This window comes from Ipomoea triloba, chromosome 15 (genome assembly GCF_003576645.1).
Source record: "Ipomoea triloba cultivar NCNSP0323 chromosome 15, ASM357664v1".
NCBI lineage: Eukaryota > Viridiplantae > Streptophyta > Magnoliopsida > Solanales > Convolvulaceae > Ipomoea > Ipomoea triloba.
The window spans coordinates 17,227,280-17,245,052 of NC_044930.1; the positions used below are offsets into that span (position 1 = coordinate 17,227,280).

The 17,773-nt window shown below is 35.4% G+C and overlaps 2 protein-coding genes across 2 annotated transcripts; one reads left to right on the plus strand and one right to left on the minus strand.

The window, feature by feature from the left end:
- The first annotated feature begins 1,049 nt into the window (after positions 1-1,049).
- Positions 1,050-12,280, plus strand: LOC116006548 (cullin-associated NEDD8-dissociated protein 1). The gene is made up of 29 exons (XM_031246971.1): positions 1,050-1,252; positions 2,069-2,168; positions 2,289-2,458; positions 3,196-3,403; positions 3,806-3,971; positions 4,082-4,211; positions 4,809-4,923; positions 5,024-5,181; positions 5,280-5,403; positions 5,510-5,560; positions 5,629-5,711; positions 6,087-6,171; positions 6,257-6,358; positions 6,448-6,546; positions 7,124-7,234; positions 7,318-7,401; positions 7,474-7,614; positions 7,949-8,041; positions 8,154-8,275; positions 8,365-8,527; positions 8,623-8,862; positions 9,301-9,549; positions 9,658-9,834; positions 9,942-10,088; positions 10,283-10,399; positions 10,623-10,791; positions 10,975-11,052; positions 11,177-11,315; positions 11,721-12,280. The coding sequence occupies exons 2-29, from the start codon at positions 2,133-2,135 to the stop codon at positions 11,815-11,817; spliced, it is 3,654 nt and encodes a 1,217-aa protein (XP_031102831.1). The 5' UTR covers positions 1,050-1,252; positions 2,069-2,132; the 3' UTR covers positions 11,818-12,280.
- Positions 12,281-14,990: 2,710 nt separating this feature from the next.
- Positions 14,991-17,390, minus strand: LOC116007317 (cytochrome b561 and DOMON domain-containing protein At5g47530-like). Its single transcript, XM_031247963.1, has 3 exons — positions 16,698-17,390; positions 15,958-16,212; positions 14,991-15,570 (listed from the first exon to the last, which is right to left on the minus strand). The coding sequence occupies exons 1-3, from the start codon at positions 17,334-17,336 to the stop codon at positions 15,247-15,249; spliced, it is 1,218 nt and encodes a 405-aa protein (XP_031103823.1). The 5' UTR covers positions 17,337-17,390; the 3' UTR covers positions 14,991-15,246.
- Positions 17,391-17,773: the final 383 nt, after the last annotated feature.

A 17,773-nucleotide genomic window follows, 5' to 3' on the forward strand; every position in this document is an offset into this window, starting at 1 on the left:
CTTGCCAATTCTTGAAGAACTAAGCACAAGTGTCAAGTCTAGTTCCATCCTTGATAGAGATGAATACCTCCGCCACAACGATAACCGGGCCCTGACGGAGTGTGTGTTATAATGCCTGGAAGATGCAGGACTGATGACCTACGTCACATACGACTACAAGAAGGTCCACAGGCTTGACGCGACAGAGTTCTATGTGAACGCAAGGCTTAGCAGCAAGGAGGATGCCATCCATTCCACTATAAATGGCACAGAAGTCACCATAGTTCACGGTGACATTAGGGCTTTGTTCAACTTTCCAGTCCACGGGGGAAAAACCGAACTACCCCGGTTATGCGTATAACCAAGGATACCTTTGGAGATGTACGAGCATACTTGCTAGATTTGATTTCCTAGTTTGGAATTCATCTTCTTCCATTTCCATTCAATTTCCATACTTGCTAGATTTGATTTTCTACAATTATTTGTTCTTTAATTGCATGATGAATTGTAGCTAGAATTCCTAGGAGTTGGATTTGATGATCTAGAGATTATGCATGCTTGACCTTTCAATGTTGAAGAGATGAGATTCTTGCAATTGTGTCTTAAATGTTTTTGTTGTGAATGATGATTTGTGTTGATCCTTTTCTCATCACTGTGGGATAAGTGAGGAGCTTGAGAGATTGGAAGTAGCAAGATATTGTGCTTTCATGTACGTCTTTTGATCATTTGCATTTCCTTGCTTGATTAGCTAAGGAAACACCACATCTAGTGAGTCTATCTCTAAGAACACGCTAGGCATATATCAGTTTAACGGTTTTATTAATGAAAAACAAAAAATAGTCATGACATAATAAAATTAGGACCAATATAGAATATTTAGAAAAAAGAAGACTAAATGACACTTATAAATCTAGACTAGACTAGAAGAAAAAATGAAACTAACTCCAAAAAAAATCTCAAAGAAAGTATTCCACAAACTACCGGTAAACAGGAACCCGACCCAAACCCGTATACGGAAAAGGAATCATCGGTTTCCCCCACCCTTTTCTCACTCTATAAAATGCCGTTGTCTGCTCCGAGTATTGTGACAGAGTCACTTGGTAACTCACTCCGCCACGCCTCTGCTCTCTGACATCACTCCCTCACAGGGTTTAAGGCGAAAAGCAACCCTAATACGGATCGATCATACCGCACACTTACTTTACGTAATACCTACACGCACTCGGCGCTTGCCACGTGGATGTGAGGTCCTCATCCACAGCCCCACTGCGAAGTAAGCTTTCTCACCGTCTGCAACCCCTCCGATTATCGCACATTGTGAAGAAATGCTTTTTTAGCTTTAAGGGTTTTCTTTTGCATCGGAGTATTTGATTAGGGCTGTAATTGCTTTTACTTTGGCGTGCTTTCTGCCAATTTTTGCTCCAAATCAGTAATGCAATCCACTTGTTGCTGCTCGATTGTATCCTGATTGTATTTCTATATGCTCGCATATTTGTATATATGCATATACGGACAAGAGAATACTTAGATTAGTTTAGGGGTTTAGGTATCTTTATGGACTTAGATTTGGGTATTTCTCCATTCTGAAGACATTTTAGGTCTTTGATGGACAATTATTGAGAAAACAAGGGAATGGTAGTATATACATTATGTGCTTTAGTTGTCTGGTTAAGGACATCAAAATCCAGAATAGGTGTGCTTTAGTTGTCTGGGTTAAGAAGTCAAAATCCATAAAAGACTGCCTCATCATATCTAATTATGTCTTGCATAGTAAATTTAAATCACAGTACTTAACTGTGTTTGCCCCATTCTTGTGTCCTTTGACCCTTCCATTGTGTGTTAGGCTGTCAATGTTATGTATGGGTATGGCTCCCTTTTCCATCTTTACCACTGTGATATTATCAATAGGAAGTTGTAAACTGGGGTTTGATCATAACATGCATATTTTTGTTTGTTAAATGTTATATCTATTATTTTGCTATGGGATTACATTTTGCTATGAGGTTATCCACTTGTGTCTTCATTGCCTATTTGTTATTTGGTGTTTGATCATACCCTTGGCATTAAACTTTCTTCTCTTTGTCTACAGCCAACAAGCTGTTATCACCTTTTGGTGAATCTCAGGAAAAGTACATCTATAAAGGTTTGCAACAATGGCAAATATGGCCATAACTACAATACTTGAGAAGGTAGATATCTAACTTTCTGGGTTGCCATTTCTAATTTCTATTAAGTTCCTCTTATTATCCATATGCTTGTACTGTCTTCATTATTGCTTTTGTAATGCCCTAATTTGAGCTCATTTGCAGATGACTGGGAAGGATAAGGATTACAGATACATGGCAACTTCTGATTTGCTAAATGAACTGAACAAAGAGGGATTTAAACTTGATGCTGAACTTGAAGCAAAGCTGTCAAATGTTGTTTTGCAGCAGCTAGATGATGCTGCTGGTGATGTTTCTGGATTGGCTGTAAAATGGTCTGCCCTACATTTTTACTTTTAACTTGTTTTAACACTATTGTTTTTGATGCACATGTATGCTGTTGTATTCTGGCAATTTTTTCCAACCTTACATCCTTATTATCCAAAAGAAAAAGAAGCACTACCTAATCATTTTCTTGTTTGGGATGTCCTAAAATGCATAGCCTCTTTTCCTAGATGCTAAGTTGTGATTCTAATTGTCAATTATTTGGAAGATACTTTACCTTTGATTTTTTCCCATTACAGAAGTTTTACATTTTATTATTCTTTTTTATTTAAAGATTTAATATTACCTAATACCAACTCAAATATGGGACAAAACTTTCTACTATATATCTTAATAGCTAGTCGAAGTGGCTTATTCATTTAGATAGGATCCTGTTTGAAATCTTTTCTGGAGGAATACCAACATGAATTAGAAAAGAAGAAACAAATGAGTGGACAATGTTGGTAATATGTTCTCTTTTTTCAATATTGAGTTGTATACTATTTCTTTTACACATTTTCATTTGTTTGTGACCTTAAGATTTCTGTAGTAGTGTGTTATTCTTGCTGTGTAGCATAGCATTTATGGTGAACCTTCTCTGCATTGTATTTCCCACTCTCTCTTTGACTATCTTATAGGGCACAGGTGTAAATGATATGCTGTCTTTGTGTTGAAGTTCAGTTTAGCTCTATAAAAATAATCCATAAAACAATTTTCACTGGATTATGTTTGTTACTTGATTGATCAGCCTTGCACCTCTTGTGAAGAAAGTTCGTGAGCAACAAGTCTTGGAGATGACAGACAGGCTTTGTGATAAACTGCTCAATGGGAAAGAACAACACAGAGACATTGCAAGCATAGCATTGAAGACAATTGTTTCTGAAGTTCCTTCATCTGTTGCTCAATCTATTCTTGTCTCCATCTCCCCTAAGTTGATAAAGGGAATAACTGCTCCTGTAAGTTCTTGAAAAGCATCTTAATTGGTATTCCAAATATAGGGTCTTCTTGCATGAGCAAATATAGGAAGACTCGTGTTCAAATTTACAACCAAATGGTTAGACACTAATGTTTGCATTGGTTCATGACTAGTTTTATGTGGTTTTACTTTGTTATTGTGTTTCTTTTCTTGCATTTTGTGCTGTACTGCTGTGACAAAATTGCTATCCAATGTGTCTTTCATAAATTTGTTGTTGGTTTATACTTTGTTGAGGGAGTTGATAACTACTCTCAAATAGATAAACATTTCTTTGTTTACTATATGTATTGAATTTGTGGTGCTTCTGTTTCCAGAAAGTAGACTTTTCACTTCATCAGCATTCAAACTTACCTGTAGTGCCTTCTTGAATTTCTTTTTTCAGGGGATGAACACAGAAATAAAATGTGAATGTCTTGACATATTGTGTGATGTTCTTCACAAGTATGGAACTCTGATTACATCCGATCACGAGGTATTGCTGGGTGCATTATTACCTCAGCTAAGTTCCAATCAAGCTAGTGTTAGAAAGAAAACTGTTTCATGTCTAGGTAAGTTTCTATACTGGATGAGATGTATTTTTGAGACTTGGTTCATATGTTGATTAGATTTTAACTCTTACAGCATTTATTTCATCTGTTTGCTCTTATCTTGCCATCAGCATCTTTGGCATCAAGCTTATCAGATGATTTGCTGGCGAAGGTTACTGTTGAAGTTGTAAAGCTTTTGAGAAACAAGAGCTCAAAGCCTGAGATGACACGAACTAACATTCAGATGATTGGGGCACTAAGGTAGCCATATACCACATTGTGTATTCATACAGTAATTTGGTTGTTTTTGCACTGCATGTGATTTGTTTTGATTTATGTTTATGATATCTAATGCACAAGTACATTTAAATTGGATGAAGGGAAGCTCTAAGTTGCATTTATGACTAGGCCTGGGAGATTCTTGTTATTCAGTTCCTGTGAAAGTTACTTGTTTGATCATGTATAATATGCTCATAAATTGAGGCTTTAGGTACTGTTTGGTACTAAGAATTTATAATCCTTTACAATAGTGGCAGATCCAGAATTTTTAATGAGTGGGGGGAACACTTTTTGATAAAATTCAAATTTGAAGTTGAGTGGGGGATGTTATCATAAATTGTGGGATTTGTGGGTACATAATAGAATTTGTTATAATTATTATATATACATAGTATAGTATAAATTTTGATAGCTTGGTGGGGAAAGGTGCCCCCATAAGAATATGTAGCTCTGCCCCTACTTGCTTGAGATGGATCCTTTGACACTACTAGATGAATTTTATAAAATATAAATTGTTGGTATTGTCTTTTTACTTTGCATGGTGCCTCCATACTAAACCGTGAATTTGTGATTTATAAGCCGTGCTGTTGGCTATCGGTTTGGTCCCCACTTGGCTGATACAGTTCCAATACTAATCAACTACTGTACTACTGCATCTGAGAATGATGAGGAACTTCGGGAGTATAGCTTACAGGTTCTTATTTTTGAATTTGTGTCCTTCATAATCTGTTATCGGTTTCATCAAGCATCCTTCTTTATAAGTGCCTGGATTTGAAATACTTTTTTTTTTGCAGGCACTTGAGAGTTTCTTGCTAAGGTGCCACAGGGATATTTCTCCCTATTGTGATCAGATTTTGCATCTTACTCTGGAATTTCTCAGTTATGATCCCAATTTCACTGATAATATGGAAGAAGATACTGATGATGAAATTCAGGAGGAAGAGGAGGATGAGTAAGACATTTCTTATTATTTGGAGCTTGCTAAGCCCTGATATTGTTAGTTATTCTTGATAGTTTATGCTGAATGTATGATCCTTCATTGAATTGTAGTGAGAGTGCTGATGAATACACAGATGATGAAGATGTCAGCTGGAAGGTTAGAAGAGCTGCTGCTAAATGCTTGGCAGCACTAATTGTTTCTCGTCCTGAAATGATTTCCAAGCTATATGAGGAGGTACATTCTGAACTGTTTCTTTAGCTTTTGTTTGTCTTCTTGAAAGAAGGTAATTTTGTTAACTGTAAATAAACATATCTAACTACCTAACTTTATTTTTGTTTAGGCTTGCCCAAAGTTAATTGACAGGTTTAAAGAAAGGGAAGAAAATGTCAAGGTGAAATTGAGCACTTGACTGATTTCTTTGATGGTTTATTCTCGGCTTTCTGAGTAGTTATTCTGCAGATGGACATGTTCAATACATTCATTGAGTTGCTGCGGCAAACGGGAAATGTTACAAAGGGACAGACAGACTTCAATCAATCCAGGCAAGATTCTCTCCACCTCTGGCCTCAATGAATAAAAATCCTTAGACTTGAGTTCTAATCTTCTTTTCATTGTAATTATATAACTATGTTTCTACCTGCATATGTACTAAGCTGACAATCTCTAGTGGCTCCAACTCATATATAACTGCTGACATTTACACTAGCAGTCTTTTACATTTTTTAGGGAAAAGGCTTTCCTTAATGCGTAGTTTTCTCAGTACATATAAAACTGCTGACATTTACACTAGCAGTCTTTTACATTTTATAGGGAAAAGGCTTTCCTGAATGCATAGTTTTCTCAGTACAACTTCCAGTAATGATGACACTGCTTAAATGAATAATCATTGAATAATTTCTCTTCGGCTTGTCATGCAGTCCCAGATGGTTGCTGAACCAAGAGGTACCCAAAATTGTTAGATCTGTAAATAAGCAGCTTCGGGAGAAGTCTGTGAAAACAAAGGTATGTGTTCTTACTAATTTATACTTCATATTGTTTTTTCTGTGCTACTGGCCTTCATCAATTGCTTATTCCATTCTTCCTGCAGGTTGGTGCATTTTCAGTTTTGAAAGAACTGGTGATTGTGCTGCCTGATTGCCTTGCAGAGCATATTGGATCACTCATACCTGGGATTGAAAAGGCATTATGTGTAAGTTATCTGCTTGAGGGGTTTGTACCTAGTCTTCTGCTCTCCCTTCTTATTTATTTTTATTAACTATTTTCATTTTACTGTATCAGGACAAGTCATCTACCTCAAACTTAAAGACTGAGGCTCTTATATTCACTAGATTAGTATTGGCTTCACATAGTCCTCCTGTTTTCCATCCACACATTAAGGTAATGACTTGGTATTGCTTCTAGACTTCATATGCGCTTGAGGAAACTGAATTTCATCTGTGAAATTCTCTGCATCAATATGATCTCATCTATGTGTATAAAGTTTTAGAAAATAGCCTAAGTTATGAGACCCTTAATATTTATCTTTATGAAGTGTGATTTAAATATACTTATGGGTATATTCTCTTTAAACTTCCTTGGGTAACATAGTAACATTGAAAGTGTCTTCAACTGATGATTTCTTTGTGAGATCTTAGATCCCAGTCAATAGGATTCGAGTGGTCTACAAAAACCGAAGTCTTGAAGGTCTAAATTGAAAATTCAACATTTTCTATGCAGATATTTTGTTTATTGAAATTTACGCTTCTGTGTTTGTCTTGCTTTCGTTTAATGTGAACCTAATACTTATATAAGTTAGTGTTGCTGGCTGATATCTGCAATGCTTGTATTCTTCCATTCTGTAGCTTGTAAAATGTGACTTCTGAGTAATTAACATTAGCACTTCTCCATTTGTTAAAAAAACTTGAATGAGCAAGGATATAATTTCTGAATAGTGTAATTCCTTAATGTTTTCCAGGCCATATCTAGCCCTGTCATATCTGCTATTGGTGAGCGATATTACAAAGTTACAGCAGAAGCATTGAGAGTGTGTGGTGAACTTGTTCGTGTTTTGCGGCCTGATATTCAGGTTAGGTTTCTTATATTTTCATTTGACAAAGTTTTTAAAAACTTTTCTTTCTGAACCACTAAAAGAAATTTGTTCTTTTTTAGGGTTATGGTTTTGACTTCAAACCTTATGTTCATCCCATATACAATGCCATTATGGCCCGTTTTACTAACCAAGATCAGGATCAGGTTAGTTAAATTCTCTCAAACATGGAAATTTCCTATACAATAGTACACTGACATAGTGTGTTCCTCTCCCAGGAGGTTAAGGAGTGTGCCATTACTTGCATGGGGCTTGTTGTTTCAACATTTGGTGACCATTTGCAAACTGAATTACCCGCATGCCTTCCTGTGCTCGTTGACCGAATGGGAAATGAAATAACTCGGCTAACTGCAGTGAAGGTTGATCTTAACTCTTGTATTTGTTTGCCTCATTCTAGTTGTGAATGATTGATCAGCACTCTCCATCTAACTTTTTGAGCATTTGAGCTTCTTTATAGCTCTTTATGGATGTGCTGCATAATCTTGGTGGGTACTAATAATTATGTTTCTATCTTTGGCATTGACTGCGTATTGCTAGTGATACCTTTTTTTTTTCTTTCTACTTCAAATGCTATTTCTGTGTCACTGGTATTGTTGAAAAGACATTTGCTATGCCTGAAATGATTTTCACCCCTTTTCCTGTCAAAAATCCACTCAAGTCAATTTGTTCCAACAATGTACTACTTATTTACAGGCTTTTGCAGTCATAGCTGCTTCTCCATTGCACCTAGACCTGTCATGTGTTATAGAGCAAGTAATTGCAGAGTTAACTGCATTCTTACGGAAGGTGAAAACAACTTTTGTTTAAATATCAATCAGTCAATGCCCAAAGCTGATTTCATGACCATGTACTTCTGAATTATGAAATTATCTAAATTGCATTAAATTTTTGAGAACAGGCAAACCGAGCACTTAGACAGGCTACTCTTGGGACACTGAACACTCTCATTGTTGCATATGGTGATAAAATTGGTTCAGCTGCTTATGAGGTTATTATTGTGGAACTTTCATCATTGATAAGGTTGCAATTTGCTCTTCATTCACTCTGGTTTTTAATCATCTGACCCAAAAGTTTCATTACCAAATTGAATGATCTTATTTGAACTTCAGTGACTCAGACTTGCATATGACTGCTCTAGCACTGGAGCTCTGCTGCACCTTAATGGCTGACAGGAGGTCAAGCCCTAGTGTTGGTTTGACTGTGAGAAACAAAGTCCTTCCCCAGGCACTGGTTCTAGTGAAAAGTTCACTGCTTCAGGGCCAAGCACTCTTGGTAAGGCTTTCTGATAATGAATATTTTGTTTGTAACTACTGCTTTTGTTTGGTAGAGATTTGGGTTTCACCAATTCTGTTTAATTGTTGCTGCAGGCTCTACAAAACTTCTTTGCTGCTTTGGTTTACTCAGCAAATACAAGCTTCGATGAGCTACTAGATTCTCTCCTATCAACTGCCAGACCTTCTACCCAGTCTGGTGGTGTTGCAAAACAAGCCTTATTTTCTATTGCTCAGTGTGTAGCTGTTCTTTGCCTTGCTGCAGGGGATCAACAATGTTCGTCAACTGTAAACATGCTTACAGAGATCCTGAAAGTAGATAGCAGTACTAATTCGGTAAGCGCTATCTGTTTCTGCATTTTCTAGGAATTTCTGTAATATTTATAGATGGAATCACAATATCAACATCTGTGAATGACAATCTTTGTCTGTCAGAAGGTAATAAAAGTATCTTAGCAGTGTCTGCATTCAAGCTTGCCTACAAGTGTAAATAAGTTGATATCCTTTCAACCATATAAATGCAAGTGGGGAAAAGATGTGATTTTGTAAAAATCTATCACGGACTTGTAAATATGCAATAACAAACAAGTGCCTTCCTTTTGTGTCATTTGTAGAATATTTTTGTTTGAGCTATACTGATTATATGTTTTTAGGTATTCGGTAGTTTTTTTTTTTTTTTTGGGTAAAAAAAATTAAATATCACTACTGGCACTTTTACTTTATCATCCATTAAAGTGCTGTTTAATCCCTTCTAGATTTTATTTTTATTTTCAGGCCAAGCAACACCTTGCCTTGCTATGTTTAGGAGAGATTGGGAGAAGGAAAGATCTAAGCTCACATTCTCATATAGAGAATATTGTGATTGAGTCCTTCCAATCTCCATTTGAAGAGATAAAATCAGCTGCTTCTTATGCTCTTGGTAATATTGCTGTTGGTAACTTACCAAAATATTTACCATTTATCCTTGACAAAATTGATAATCAGCAAAAGAAACAGTACCTACTGCTCCATTCATTGAAGGAGGTATGTTCAGTAACTAGAATATTCTTTCCTATAATAAGTTTCCACTCTATTAAGTGTATAGGATTATGGGATGATCTCTAATCTTTATTTTGAGACATGCTTAAACAGGTAATAGTAAGACAATCTGTGGACAAAGCTGAGTTCCAGGATTCTAGTGTTGACAAGATACTTCATCTGCTATTCAACCACTGTGAAAGTGAAGAAGAGGGTGTTCGCAATGTGGTGGCTGAGTGTCTCGGCAAAATTGCCCTCATTGAACCTGGAAAGCTTGTTCCGGCACTGAAGGTATAGAAAAATAAAGTTGTTTATCTTTTATATTTAGCGAGCAGTATTTCTTGTAGTTTATATTCTTGTGGAAGCAAAGTCTAACATCTAATATTGACTTTATGTAGGAAAGAACTACCAACCCAGCTGCTTTCACCCGAGCAACAGTTGTAATTGCCATAAAATATTCTTTAGTTGAGAGGCCTGAGAAGATAGATGCAATTTTGTCAAATGAAATCTCATCCTTCCTCATGCTCATCAAGGATGATGACCGGGTAACTTGATAGTGCTGTTTGATCAATTTTTAGTATAACTGAACACTGTTATTAACATGATCTATTAGTCCCTTGTAGCTGGTGGTTCTTATTAATTATAATAACACATGGGCTTTTACATTTCTCATGTTTGTATATTTTTTGTTTTTTGTTATTGTAGCTGTTTATCTCATTCTTATTCTTTGACTTTGCAGCATGTTAGGCGTGCTGCTGTTTTAGCCTTGAGTACTGCAGCTCATAATAAGCCTAATCTAATAAAGGGTCTCCTGCCAGAATTGTTGCCACTTCTCTATGATCAGACTACAATTAAGGTAATTAAATTCCTAATCTAAGCTACATTACTTACATTTCATGCTGGGTTAGGATGTCTAACCTGTTGACACAATTATGATGGATGATTCTATTAGTACTCATGAAAACTGCATTTTTAGATATGCATTTCCCAGTTCCCAAGAATATCAATGTCGTATGCTTTTTTGCAATTCCTTAACTTTTTTGATTTGTTATTCATGGGTTTCCTGTTCCTCTGTGCAGAAAGAATTGATCAGAACAGTTGACTTAGGTCCTTTCAAGCATACAGTGGATGATGGGCTTGAATTGCGGAAGGCTGCTTTTGAGTGCATGGACACATTGTTGGACTCTTGTCTGGACCAAGTGAATCCTTCATCTTTTATTGTTCCATATCTTAAATCTGGTCTTGATGGTGAGTTTTTTACTCAAGGTGCATCTGCCTTTTTCTTTCCTTCAAAGTCGACATTAAGCCAATTTAATTCTTAATATTTTGTGCTGCTAATTATTGATAGTGATGCCCTGATATAGTCTTCAAGTTATCCTTGGTACAAAAAATTTAGACAGTTGTAACATTATTTGTTTACCTTGTTTCCAGATCATTATGATGTTAAAATGCCATGCCACCTCATCCTATCAAAACTTGCAGAGAAGTGCCCGTCTGCTGTCTTAGCAGGTAATTTTTCTTCCTTTACTGGTTTAGTAGTAGGGGCTTCTAAAGAAAAATTGCAGTATATATATATCTTTCAGTAATTTTTTGTGAAAATGCCATTACAATTGAAATTTTATTTCTTTTGCAGTGTTAGATTCTTTGGTGGATCCTCTCCAGAAAACTATAAATTTTAGACCCAAACAAGATGCTGTCAAGCAAGAGGTGGACCGCAATGAAGACATGATTCGAAGTGCCCTCCGAGCGATTGCATCCTTGAATCGTATCAGGTAAGCATAGTTTGAATATGTGATCAAAATATGGTAACTTCAATGTGCAGAATTTTGCTTTGGTTGGAAACTCTAGTTCAGGTGACAAATATGATCTAGCCTAGAAACTTGTTTAGTTTAGTTGAACTTTCACTCCTAAAGGTCACCCTGGTTGATATGACTATAGACCGTCTGGTGGATTCCTTTGGATAGAGAAATATGAGTGATGTAATGCTTTTATCATTTAATTACCACAGCACTATTATTATAATTGGATTTTTTATTTAAATTTAATTTCTTAGAACTATGTCTCCTACCATTTTGTATTTACAATTTTCATTGTCCTACCAAGATAGAAGAAAGAACTGTGTGATGTTAACTGGAGGACACTGACTTGATTTTTGATAATTGTTGTATACTTTGCAGCGGAGGGGATTACAGCCACAAGTTCAAGAACCTCATGAGTGAAATTGCAAAGTCCCAAACACTATGGGATAAGTACTGTTCAATCAAGAATGAGTGATTTTAAAGCCTTTGTTTGTGTTGCGGAGGAATGCAGGGATTAAACTGTCTGCAGAACAATATGCTTTGGTTGTGAATCATATCCTATCATATGGAGGAAGGCAATTATAGCTTGACAGCAGAGGAGGGGTGAGCACATGTCTATGGTAGGCCTGTGTTGCACATAAAACCGACAAGGGAGTTTAAATTTTAGGACTCTGAGAGTTGAGACATTGGAATATAGTTTATTTTGTATAGGTGATTGTACCTATGATTGTCTGTCGTACGTACGAGGTTGCATTTCTTCTAGTGGTATGGATTTTGTAATTGGCAGCAAGCATCAGTGTTTGTTCATCAATGGTGCTTAATTGTGTTAAGTGGATGATGTTTGATTTTTCTGTCAAACTTTAAAAATTTGTCAAATTAATGTGTTGATGCTTTCAGACTTTTCAAATTGAAAATCAAGCTATACAGTTTAGACTCCACAGATGGAGAGAGTTTCATTTTTTTTTTTTTTTTTGGAAAAAGTGTGCTACTGAACTTATCGCTTTTGTTCAATTGGATCATTGAACTTAAAAAGTGTGCAATTCAACCATCAAACAAACCAAATTTGTGCAATTGGACTATTTTTACAAAAAATTTCTGGTAAAATTCAATTATATTACTAACATATATGTATTAAGAGTGACATTTTTTTCTATTATACTAGTTGGGAGTCAATATTGAAATGTTTTAACTCAAATTGAATTAAAATTTTTTGTAAAAATGGTTTAATTGCACAAATTTTGCTTGTTTGATGGTTGAATTGCACACTTTTTAAGTTCAATGGTCCAATTGCACAAAAGCGACACGTTCAGTGGTGTATTTGACACTTTTTCCTTTCTTTTTTTTTTTAATTATTAAGGAATTGCTCTATAAATTAAAGTAATTGGATGACAATTATAATAGATAATTAATTGTGATAATATCAAGCAAAGTTATGAAACTAAATATGGTTTAATTAAAAGTGGCTACCTTTTTGTAGAAAACTTAATTTTATATGTGCTAATTATTTTATTTTCGGAAGTGCGCCGAAAACACTAAAAAATTTGAGGGCAGTTTTGTTGAAATGACTTTTTTATGCACTTCCCCATTTATTCAATTTGTGCAGCTTAAATTTGAAAAACTTATTTTCACTTTCTACATTGCGTTTTACCTAAACCAAAATTTTCTGCGTTATTATTACAATGTTTTGTTTTCTAGACATGCAACAAGTTGGAATTTGGTTTACTAATAATAATGACGATGGGCTTGGGAGATGGGGTCAAGGTGGAAACATAGGCGGGATGGGGAAATTGACTGAAATGGAACAAATCATAACTTAGGAGACCAAAATATGACGAAAAACTACGTTTGCCAAACACGTTTTACCTTTTTCAGATACGCACATTAAACGCATTTGAGAAATGTGAATGATGTATTTTATACATCATTCGCATTTCTCAAATGCGTTTGATAAAAAAAATTAAAAAAAAATAAAAAGATTCTGGTCGCCTTCTCCTTCGCCGGAGAAGGCAACAATTTAAAAAAAAAAAAAAAAAAAAATTGGTGCGTTGCCTTCTCCTTCGCCGGAAGGCAACCAAAACTGGTCTGCCCCAATTTTTTTTTTTTTAATATTTTAAATTATTGCCTTCTCTGGCGAAGGAGAAGGCGACCAAAATGGTTGCCTTCTCCTTCGTCGGAGAAGACTTACCAATTTTTTTTATCTTTTTAAATTGTTGCCTTCTCGAAGGCGACCAAAATGGTTGCCTTCTCCTTCGCCGGAGAAGGCAACCAAAACTGGTCAAACGCATTTGGCAAACTTAATTTTCTTATTTTTGTCAAATTTGTAAAAAAGTCATATTTTGGTCTCCTAGGTTATGATTTATTCAATTTCAATTAATTTCCCAGGCGGGTTGTGGTGCAATTGTTTTGGGGTCAAAACTCAATTTAGGTGATTGTGAAAAGAGATAGGAGATAGGGGGTCAAGGCTGGGAGTGTCATGTTGCAACCTTGTGCGGCTTAGATCCATATGTTAATCTGTTTATTATGATAATCTATATAGACCGGTAATAACCATATAGTATTTACCATTTAAATAACCCGTGGTAATTACCAATCGTATTTAACATCTAAATTTATTATGTTAATTAAACATAGAGAATACCTTCTTACGACGATTTTATTTATTTTTTACTTTAAATAATATCAATTATCCATGTACTTTCTTTGACTACTTTTAAATAAAATCTTAAAAATTATGACAATTAAAGAATTAATACTTTCCTTAATATAAATTTTATCTAATAAATTAAGGAAATTGGTAATACATGTATTACGTCCGTAATTAAAAGAGATTAAAAAATTATGATAATTATTCCAATTCACATATTATTATGCATGTGAATTACGTCCATATAATTATGCAAATTATTACATATATAAAATTATGCCAATGGTTATTTTTGAATAAAATACTAATAATTATGATAATTAAGAAATTAATTCACAAAGGAACAACAACGTATCAATTGAAATACAAGACTGTTATAATGTTTTAAAATACTAATCACTGCAAATGTTCTATTTCGGATGGATAATTTACTCCAGTTATTCTGAAATAGAGCACTAAAAAGCTATAATTTTGGATAATTTACTTCATTAGTGATGCAAAATAAGTATAAAAATTTACAATAACAATATACAATATACTACCAATGTCGTCTACAAAAAGATTTTCAATAATGTGTAATTCAAAACTGTTATGTTATGTTTTCTTTTTATACAAAGATGACAAAATTGCTATATATCTATATAGAAAATATATCATTCGTACAAATAATTTCTATAACTGAGTTGCTAGACAACAAGATAATTAGCCTAATTAATACAAATTATAAACATTGATGTATAAAATGTCTAAAGTTTCAGCACTTGATGCATATATATACACGTTGGCTATTAATTAGACAATTATTTGCTCAAATTCAACCAATGATAACATCAGAAAACATAATTGATCAAACTCAATTCTTCAATTGCACTATATAATATTCGACGTTATAATTTACATAATTGTATATCAATCTAAATATTCTTAACATATTATAGTACATGTATTCCGTGCAATGCACTAGTAATAATAATAATAGTAATAATAATTTAAAGGAAGAAAAGGACAAAAACCATTTATGCAAGTCTGCAATACATAAATAGTACAGTAGTAAATTAAAAGAAAAGAATACATGAAGCAAATAGAAAGAAATGACATCTAAAAGTATGTAGGCCCACAAGTCCCCAACACTATTGAGGTTCTAAGTCCTAGAATATAATACTCATCACTAACACCATATATCAGACAGGCATATTCATACACACAATAATAATTAATAAACCCAAGGAAAATACTTTTCGCACCAAAAAAAAAAAAAATCTAAACTCTGGTGTGTTGCCTTGATTCATACCCATTATTGTACACATTGCTATACACATTTGGGATTTTGTCATCAACATTCTTCTTCCTCTTGATAACCACACACCATGTAAAAACTTCCAATGTTGCAGCAACTAGTCCGAGCCCCACAAGAATCCCAACGTAACCACTCTCCCATTTCTTTTCTGGATTCAATATCTTCACGCCTTTGAAGATGTTGATTATGCCCAAGATTATGATGGAGTATCCCACTGCATGGTGGTACATGTTCCAGTACACCCTATGCTTGTGCTCCTTCTTTGGCCTTACAAGCATAGCACTCACCTGCAACATACTTTCAATACTTTACAAATCTGTTAGGATCAAACGCATACTACTACGGCCAAAAGTTGTAGCTAGTAGCTAATGCACAGTTTTATTTCCTTATATAGGCACGGTACCACGGCCTCTGCCCAACAATTCCACTCCCAGTACCGGTCTACCACTTGTTAGGAACAAGTGCTTACCCCTAAACCAAAAGTTATAGCTAGTAGTGAAGGCATAACTTTATTTCCCTATAGACCGTAATCACATTTTCGAACCGGCCTCTGTCCAACAATCCCCTAACCCCCAATTGATGGACTTGACCCTTTACAGGCCTCGGCCCAACAAAATCAATAATATTTATTTAATCAAGAAATTAATTACTATAGGATGCAATATAATAAATACCTGGATGGTAGCAAGGCAGAACAGAACAATGCCAATGGTTCTATGAGCAGTGAATTGAACACCTGGGGACTGACTTCCAAGCTGGAGACCGGTGGCCCAACCGGAGACACCCACGATATAAGCTAAAATCTGGCAAGTAGCATGCAGATAAAACCAAGCAGGGTCTGCAGCCTTGAACACCTTTAGGTACCTTGCAAATAAAGCACCTATGGGCATCATAATTCCCCAGCTTGCTGTGTTCAGCAGTCCATGAATCTGCAATTTTCAACTCATATAATATAATTATGGATAAAGATATTGCAGCACAATTTTGGTGAAATACCCAAATTCTAAATCCACACTAGATTTGTTGGGTGGAAGCCATTAAGGGACAAATCCAGCACCATGTGGCTGAGGAAATTATTCGGAATAGGCCGGCAGAAGATCAAGTCCAGCAATAGCTCTTGAAAATGTGTTACAGTATAAGAAAATAAAGTTGCGCCTTCACTACTACTAGCTATAGCTTTTGGCGTAGTGGTAAGTGCTTGATTTTAATATCAGGGCTATCCTGACTCTCGAAAATGTGTGACAGTATAAGAAAATAAATTTGTGCTTTCACTACTAGCTATAACTTTTGACGTAGTGGTAAATGTTTGATCTTAATAAGATTAAATTTAAGTAAATAAAATAAAAGATTGTGCAGAAACAGAAACTGAATCAAGAGATATTTAAGTATATGATTAAGGTGGGCTAGGGCTTACATTTTTCTTCCTTAATTGTGAACTTCCTGTTCCTGATCCTACTGTTGCTCCCCCAGATTGTCCTGAGAGAAGATTCAGAGTCCCCATAGATTGAACATTAGAACCAGAAGTGTCATGCATTCCTGGATAACCACCTGAAACTGGACCCTCTTGCCAGACCTGATTTAAAGTAGCAGAGCTGCTCAAGTTTTGAAGCTTCAATGTAGCAAAAATGGTGATTTCCTTATCAGAGTATGTTGCAGATAAATCTGAAACTGGGAAGCTCAAGTCCCCTGCCTGCAGCCCTGTCTGGTAGCTATCGATAGGCGCCGTGTAAACTTTCATTCTCCCATCTGCAGATTCCTGATAAGCTATGAGTGCCTGTGTTCCCACCATTCCATGAGAAGTTGGATTGATGCCCCAAGCAACCCATCTGGAGGGTGAAACTCCGGTGTGTCGATACGCGATTCTTGCAGTCATTGAAGCAGGATCATAAGTCCAGTGAAGGAATGATTTCAAGAATGGAAGATCAGTGCAAGAGGTGAAGACTTTGTTGCTTGCAAAACTATTGTAGTTTCTGCATGTTTGAGCTGATGAGGATGACAAGACCAGAGAACAACACACAACAAATGAAAACAACACATTATTCTTTGTGTCCATCTTTCCTTATCTGTCAAAGAAAAAACTTGAGAGATTTCTTTGTTGCTTTTGGAGGAATAATCTAATTAGGATTATATAGGGGAGGGTTGTGGGGTTGAGGTTAGTTACATATATAGTTTGGCTTGGAAGGTTACAATAATTTGTGAGAAAGATTTCAAACTTTGTTTGAGGTGGTTTAGTTTGGCACTTGTCAAAGTGGTCTTGTTTTGTGTTTTGCTTTCTAACCACAACCACCTTCACTTGTTTCAAACCAGCACTTCTCCAACTCCAACTGCAACTCTTCTAATTTTCATTATTTACTTAACAAATACATATATGGTTACAGTTGTTGACTTGTTGACCTTATTTTATTCGAAACCATAACTATACAATAATATAATGTATATCTCTCTAAGTTTTGGCCTTACTACAAAATTATAAAGACCTTGAGGTTATCA